The sequence below is a fragment of the Pseudochaenichthys georgianus genome, chromosome 23 (genome assembly GCF_902827115.2).
Source record: "Pseudochaenichthys georgianus chromosome 23, fPseGeo1.2, whole genome shotgun sequence".
In the NCBI taxonomy this organism is placed as follows: domain Eukaryota; kingdom Metazoa; phylum Chordata; class Actinopteri; order Perciformes; family Channichthyidae; genus Pseudochaenichthys; species Pseudochaenichthys georgianus.
The window spans coordinates 17,907,318-17,915,988 of record NC_047525.1 but is presented as its reverse complement, the minus strand read 5'-3'; the positions used below and the strand labels follow the sequence as shown (position 1 = coordinate 17,915,988).

At 40.8% G+C, this 8,671-nt stretch overlaps 1 protein-coding gene across 1 annotated transcript in view; it reads right to left on the bottom strand.

The window, feature by feature from the left end:
* Positions 1 to 818: 818 nt before the first annotated feature.
* The window catches only part of sult4a1 (sulfotransferase family 4A, member 1), a 33,202-nt gene continuing 25,349 nt past the window's right edge, over positions 819 to 8,671 (bottom strand). Inside the window, exon 7 of the mRNA XM_034074688.1 lies at positions 819 to 4,455. Within this exon, the coding sequence (XP_033930579.1) occupies positions 4,343 to 4,455 (113 nt within the window). The 3' untranslated portion in view covers positions 819 to 4,342. The remainder of the gene's footprint in view (positions 4,456 to 8,671) is intronic.

Sequence of the window (8,671 nt, the reverse complement as noted above, 5' to 3'; positions counted from 1 at the left end):
AAAGTTCAGGATAAAAACTTGAACTTTCAAATATATTGTATTTTTTTGAATGATCAAAACTTATGACCCTGAAATAGCTCCATAGTCTGGCCTCTCCCCTGTCCTCGGCTCCTTCCTCCCGGGGACTTCGTGCCTGCCGCCGCTGTGCCCTCGCCTGCGGCTGGGCAGCGCTCATTCCTGCTGGGGACCACCGGGATATTCACGCCCCGTCACGTCGCAGCACAGCGGCCCTGCTTTCTACGGCTGGCGGATGTTTTCTTCGTTCGCCACGACGGCCTGTTCCGGCCCGCCCCCGGTGGGGATGCCCTCGCCCTCGTTAGGGCCCCTACCCTCTCCTGCAGCCCCCTTCCGACGGCCCATTCCATGCCCCGGCCCTCGCCCTCCTCTGCCCCTGTGGTGCTTCCTCCCGGACGCGAGGATTGTGTCCATGGTTGAATTCTGGGGGGGGCTTGTGTAGTGATCACTTATTAACACACTGATACATATTCACACATGGAACTACAGGTTGGGGGTATTGTTTCCGCACGGACATACTGTATGTGGTTAACTGTATCTTGTGTGCCCTCCTTGCTTTTCTTCCTCTTGTCTACTCGGACTGCAAGCCAGCCACATGTCCTTTTCTGCTCCTCATTACATTTCCCTTTTGCACCTTGATGCACCGCTACCGACTCCTATCCCTCGGCACTACACAATCTATATTCCATTCACTCTTAATTTTTGTATTTCTCACTTCAACAACACATTTTTGGGTCAGACAGATGTTGAGAACAAGAATGTAGACACTAAAGCGATAAAGGAAGGAGACCAGAGTCATCCAGTATTGCCTGAAGACACAACTTTATTAATAAAATAGCAAGCAAAGAATGTAAAATACAACACCCAGGAAACAGAGAAAGGCATGTATAAAATCCCAAACAAACCATTAAAGTGGAGATGGGCAGCTGAAGCCTTGCCAATGGCTGTAAACAGTGACAGAGAAGAAGGAAGAACAATGAAAGGGAAAGAATGAGCAGCCGTAAATGAGGCGGCGTGACGAGTGTGTGCTGAGGTTGTCGTTTACACCAACACAATAAAGACATTCACAAGTGTCCGGTAGAGCGCAGGGACTGGGGAAAAGGAGATAGACTGGTTTTAAGTGTTGCCTCGGGTTAAAGAGTCTGATATTGATGCTGTCAAGTTGCAGAATACAAAACATAGTGTAATGCTGGTTATGGGCTAATACTCTGCTCTTCTCTCCTGCTACCAAAACCTGACATTTGTGAGAAAACAGAGAAAGAGGACACTATTCAACCCCTCAGTGGGATACAGTATGTAGCATGGTTCACAGGAATAGGATTTTCCGATTACCGAACTTTCCACAGCCCCAAATAAACAATATTAGTTATTCACTTTATGAGTGTATCATATCTGATGCCCAAAAGATGTACTGACATCGATCTGCCAGGCGTCCTTTGGAGGTGGTGTGAGATGTTTTAATACCTGTGTGTATTCATCAATCTTTATATGATATACATACTCTTTATTTTTCCCAAGTGTAACTCCCTATTTAAAGAGCCTGTACTTTCCCATGTTCACGGCAGATGAAGCACTGATTACACCAAAGTTAGCTGATGTTCTTCTTGTGCTAAGTGATAGGTCGTCTTACAGAGGTGCAAATATGTGGCTAAGTGTAAACCAAGGTATATTAAAATAGTGGTACCTCAGCCAAGGAGGTTATGTTTATTGTTGGTTTGTTTGTCTGGTTGTCAGACCAAAAAAACATTCGGATTACTTTTTCATAAATAGATCTGAATCATGGTGCAGAAACGACCTTGCCGGAGGTCTGCGCTCTCCAAGTACACTTCTAGTTTATTGAATGTTATCCTGCTTATGTTGCCTTGAGTTTTATGTTCAGCTTTCTACCTTTCCTTCACAGGCTTTCCTTTACTTCTTCGTTCATGTATGCAAACAAATTCAATTTTTAAAAAAAACAATAATTTCAAGGCCCCTCTTAGAATCCATCCATACTGACCTTAAATATTAAGGCGAGGGTGTAAAATATGTCTTTATACCTTGGAGACATTAGGCTAGATATTATTTTCCGTGTTTGGCACAGCTGCATCTCCAACCAGGCAGCAACTGCTCATTTGAACCACCGTTCATGATATTAAGGAAAAAACGTGCAACAGTTTGCATTTGAAAATAATCATGTTTGTACCCAAAATGCCAGTTTAAATCACCAGCAAAGTATTGAAGAGTGAAGTGTTCGACTTAAGACATTACTTGTATAACTTGTATGTAACTCCATTAGGCAATCTTATTATTCATAATTTTTTGTTTTAGAAAAAACTATATTCCCATTTGTGATTTCTTTCTTGCTTTCAGCCCATTAAATTCAGTGGTATATCCTATCATTGTATTTTTAACGACCACTGAGAGGCGCCAATGCTACATAATTTGATTTTAAAGATCAGACGAATCCTTGAATTTAACATCTAAATCAGCATAAATAGCTGAGCTTAACTGAGCACTGACACGACTGAACTCTCTCTGTTTCCCTCCCTTTCTTTCTCAAACACTCGCAATCATCCATTCCATACACACGTAAAGTTCAGAAATAACTGACAATCTGCGATGAAGGCTGAAAAACCCTCCAGCACTTTGAGGGGGAAAAAAACATGGATCATTTAACACAAAAATCTCCCAGCTGTGTGACACTGAGCTGCTGAACCGATTGCTAGGTGTGATAGGCTTCTTCTTTTATATGTTTGGCTTCATTTCTTACAGTTACCTTCCATTCTTCTACCTGACTTGGAGCAACTTTTGCATCAAGAAAACTGCTAATGCACTCAGTGTCAGGGTCAGACCGATATGTGGGATTAACAGATTAAAGTGTTGTCTGTTGTCTGCAGTTGATTAAAGTCAAAATAGGTTTACCATATTTGTACCTGGTGGTGGTGGCCGTAGATGGGTCATATTCAGCCATTGTGGGTGTTGCCTAGGAAGGTTAGTTCCATACTTACAAGCAGTATTGTATTCTGGTTTCCTCACCAATGAATAGGTGTTTATGTGTGGCCTGACCTATAAAGCAGCTGAGCTCTAATACAATGGTTTCATTAGCCTTTGGAGGGGTTTACTGTCTCAAGATGATGTTTCAAAGGGTTTGTCCACATGACAACCAGAAACATCGGAGAGAATCCCTGAGTCTACCTATAGATATTTGTGGCTGATCAACACTGCAAATAAGTAGTCTGAATGATGTCCGATCTCTAACAGGCAGTCAGACCTCTATTGTTGTCTCCAGAGGGTGAACTATAGGGCAGCCTAAAGCCCTCCACTGATGGCACGCAAGCTATAAACTCATAAAGTTGTTAAGGCTCACGAGTTGTTTGTTCCAGTACTCTGGAAATCTGGAATGTTGATCTACTGCTTTTAAAGCATTGAAAAAAATTGCCATTTAAAAGAAATTCTTAGACATGTTTACATGAATTCATCATTTTACTATTTAATTATAATTATTTGCTTTAAAGTGTAGTTGAATTCATAGACCTGCATGCAGCTGGCGCATATTTCCTCCTATTTACAAAAAATAAGAATTTCACAACGTAGTTCCCCAACGATTAGCAGAGCCTTAGCACTTACGCAAAATACGTGATGATGTCCATCTGATCAGCACAAGAATCCAATTGGTTTCCGCTTACATGCTGGTGGTCTTCCAGACTAACTGAGGTCTTTATCCCCATTTGAACAACTTTCGTATCTCCCTATGAAACCAGACACTTTTTCCTGCCTTTCGAAGTTGCAAATACTTTTGCCTTTATATGTAAGTGGGAAACAAATCCCTTTTTTTTTTAGCGTACCCAGTTCTTTATGAACTAGTGAAAAATAGATAACTATCGCAGCAAGACTACCATTGCATGAGGACATTGAATGGCAGTACTGGCATATTGCTGTTTCCATGTAATTCAGTCACAAATATCTGCATGTAGCTTGAATTCCTTTTATGAACTATGTTGGAGAATTTGAATGGAAATGTTGACCAATACTTGAGGTTGAAAGTATTGGCATCTGCCTTCAAAAACCTATATCGGTCGAACCCTGGTTAACATATACACAGGAGGTAGGGGTTGAGGGAGGTTTGGTTTAATTGATGGAGAAATGTCAACTAAGTTCTGTTGACCAGTCCACAAGGGTGTGATTTTTCGAGACTTACTCACTGAGACAGATTGCATTAAGGGAAAAGTCTTGTAATGTAATCCTGCTGTCACACTGTACCCTTAAATATCTCACATTACGGAGATATAGGATCGTGGGTTTGGTCGATTGCACTGGAGTAGATCAGTGGGGTGGCGTCAGGTGCTGCTCACATGCAGAAGTCAAAGGTCAGGTCGGACTTGCCCATCTTCTGTCTGTACACCGTGTCAAACTTCTCATTCATAGACACTGTGAATACGTCTTTCCACAGACCTGCACGACCTGCAGGCAGGAGACATAGAGAGAGGACAGAGGTTTATATTAGTAAGACGTGGGGCGTTCATGGGGCATTCAAATGTTTTTTTAAAATGTTGATATCAACCTTATGAATGAAGCTCAAACTATTCAATATAGCACTTAATGGAAGAATAACCTTCCTAGATTCCCTTAATACTAATACCTGTGGTAGCGGGACATTACGGAGCTCACGCCGTATAAAAAATGGAAAGCTGCGTTGCGGCAAAACTGAAAAATGTGAATCGAATCTTGGAATTTCTGAATCGATTAATCGGCAGAGATATAATTGCAATTCTTAAGCGAATCAATATTTTTTTTGCGCACCCCTAATCTTACATTTTCAAAGATACCTCACTATCATATACAGATGTCATTCTATTGTTTACTTTTACGTATACCAATTAAAAAAAATGTGTTATGAATTAACACAATCAATACATCACATTTTGCCAGTTGAAAGGGCATGAACAGATTCATTTGCTGATGCCCGCCACTAATGGGGCGAAGCCTGCGAGCTAGTTCAGGCAGTCAACTCGAGCACAAATCACACATTGACATGTGACGCACCTCGTCCCTACCTACGTTCTCCTAAATATGCCGCTCTATTAAAGCTGCCAGGTCTTCCTGCCTCTGCCTCGCTATGCTGCCGCTGCCACTGCTGTGTTCACTTCACTTGCTATCGCTGCGTTCATGTTCCTGCTGCTGCTGCTCGCCTGCCCCACCACAGCTTCCACCTGTAGGCTCGTAGGGATAGTTATCTAATCATCACTCAATGTTCTTTGTAAATCTGTGGAGTGATGAGGCCCGAGAATCCGTGTATCTACCGTCCAATTGTTTTTCTTTATTAAACACGTAAACGGAAGAGCTTCTGAGAGGCGTTTTTGCTTTTTGCTTTTCACCTTACTAAATGGTCAAATGGTCATTGGCGGGGCGAAACTCACGGAAGTGATTTCAAAACAAAAGCAGTGCACTCGTTTGCTAAAATCACACTTTGAATCACTCCAGTATCCTGCTGAAGGACCGGTGATTAATATAAACAAGGGGAATTTAGCGATCACAACGAAAACGGCCACGACACATATTGAGCCCATAAAATGGATGTTATTAAGGTCTGTAAATATAATAAACCTGTGTCTAAAATGGAGATTAGGAGATTTAAACTATAGGCTACTGCTATTCTGCACTGCGGTCAAGCCGTCTCTCGCGGTTTTTTTCAAATCAGCTGCTCTTCATTATTCCTGCTATATTTGACGAGTGATACAAATATTTGTTACCACAAGTTCTTAAGGAAACTGACACTGTTGGACTCGCTTCTAGTTTGACTTCTACCAGAAATAAAATGAAGTACTTTTGCTGTGTAGCCTACTTTGTGAGTAATCCTCTGTCAGAGTCCCCTCCATAGTAATGCATGTTTTTCTGCTATCTTTGTAGAGTGATACAAATATAATTTTACCATTAGTTCTTAATGAAATTGATACTGTTTGACTTTGTATTAGCCTACTACTTACAATACGTTGAAGTACTTTTACTGTGTATTTTTTTAGAAATCCTCTGTCAAAGTCCCCTGCTGAGAACAACATCAAGCCACTTCTGTTAGGAACCTTACAGACACTTGGACTCAAACGCACGACTCAAAAGAAAGTTTGTTCAAAAATAGTCTTTACTTTGGAAAAGTATAAAGTTCAAACAAAACATCACTCCTAAGAGGCAAAACATAGCAAAGCAAATTACAAACTAAATAAACTTGACTATGGTCGCAAAATACAATAATCTCTGGGCGAGACAAGCTGGCTCTCTAAAAGGCACAAGACGAACTGGCACAGGACAAAGGGAGACAGGACTATTTATACATGAGGTAAGGGGGAACAGGTGGAAACAATCAGGGGCGGGGCAGACACTGACGATGGCGGGAAAACACACAAAGGGAGGAAGTAAAGGGACCTGAAATGAGACCAGAGGTAAGTACAAAATAAAACAGGAAGTGCAATGACAGGACTAGACAGGTGAACAAAAAGACTTGACTAAACATAAATCTAACCTGGGCTATGAACTAAACGTGAAACAATAACATGAACCTGATTAACATGACATGAACAATTTAGCAGACATGACGGGATGTTACAGTACCCCCCCCCTCTAGGGACGGCTCCTGACGTCCCAGGAACTTCTGGGTGATCCCGATCAAAATCTTTAATCATGGCCGGATCAACAATGAAACTCGCTGGGATCCATGCTCTCTCTTCTAGACCGTACCCATCCCAGTCCACAAGGAACTGTCTTCCTCGCCCTCGCTTACGAACTGCCAGCAGTCTCTTTACACAACACACTCTCACTCCCTAAGCGTCCAATAGCGACGTTTGGTCAGTGTCCGTGGCGTCCAATTGTGACGCTCCTAGGCTCCTTCAGCGTCATAATGGGACGCAAATAGCTTTCAACTGATTGCAATGTATTCCCATCTGCGTCGGGATTTGACGCTCATGGAAGCACGGCATTCGTTTATGCCGGCTGCCCTTAAAGGCAATGTGAGCGTCCATTCCCATTGGATAACGGCGAATTGTACACCCGGAAGTAAGTATTCCTCTTACTGTCGATTGATTTTACAGTGATATCTGCACTACTCATCGACTAAAAAACACCAGATTATCCTTGTTAATTACACAACATTGATTGGTTTAAATTGTGTGCAATGCTTTTGTATTTTTCCCCTTCGATTCAGAGAAACAAATATTTTGTCTGAGTAAAGGATGGCAGAAGACACTACACTACCCAGAATCCCCAGCGTCTATGTCACATGATCTTCAAATTTCTCCCTGCAGAAAAAGAAAACATGGCCGAACTTCGTTTTATTCTGGGTGTAAAATGCCTATTTTAAAGTTAGTTTGGCCATTAAAATGCGTGTTGATGTCATTTGATGCGAGAAATATGAGTTGTTATTTCAGATTATGTGTGCAGTGGATGTACATGATCTTGAGTTTGCTAGTTATTACTTCAGGAAATCGCGACATTTTCATTGTTACCAAGGTGGTTGCTAGGGACGCTGCTATCGATATTATTCCTGTTATGTTGTGCAACTGTTTAATGGTGTTATCTTTATTGCTACCCCCTTTCCCGTCAATGTATAGTGTTGGTCCACAGCCTAAACATATTAGTTTAACAAAATCCGCATCTAAAGATAGCCTACGTTATTTCCCCCCTGTGCAATTTCAGTCTCACATCTCACAGCACATCGTCATTAACAGACCGAAAACATTTAAAAAAAATAATAATAACACTTTATTCCGGGTGTGCTTACTTTTCTCTTTGAAAGTCATCACATAACGGCATTGTAATACACGGTTCGGCTGCATTACATATTAGCCGTAGTTCTGTATTTATCGAGCCCTGATGAGAAGACAAACATGAGGAACTGAAAACGTGACGTGGATCATAAATATATCAGCCATTAAACAACATCTTACATTTCTTTTCACACAATACGTCTCCTTGCAGTATCAACACTAATTCGGCTCACTTTTATATTTGATCCAATTGGTAGATAGGCTGTATTTACACCATAAAGGTGCACAGCTGATATCAAGGGACACCTGGTGGTTAAAGCATGTTATTGAATTTCATTATTTTTATTATTAGATATTAATAGGATCCCTATAAAGTATATTCATTACTCGTTATTCTCTACTAATAGTTAATTAAAGACTGTATGTAATGACTATTTTGCACATCCCTTTCAAGATTTCATGATTTTCTAAGGTTTATTGACATATGATATCATATAGCCCTACACAACTGTGGTGTAGTTATGCATTGAATGTTAAACTTGGGTCGCAGGTTCCTCAATAGTGCATTACGAGACATCTATCAATATGTGTGCATACCTCCAGCAATGTTAACTATGTTGAAGCACTTATTTTAACTGATATTATACATAATGTATTATACTCTTGTAAGATGTATGTAGATATTTCAACTCCGGCCTTGTCAGGTATTGAACAATCAATAAATAAAGAACACAGAATTGTTGAATATAAAACACAGAATTTATGTGATTATACTAAATGATTTTCAAATAAACACAACTGCATATTTAACTGTTACACATGCTGATGTAACGCAAATGTTCCAACTTGGGATCAATAAAGTATATCTTATCTTAAGCTGATCGATGGCTACTGCCATATTTGCAAAATGTGCCTCTGAACCT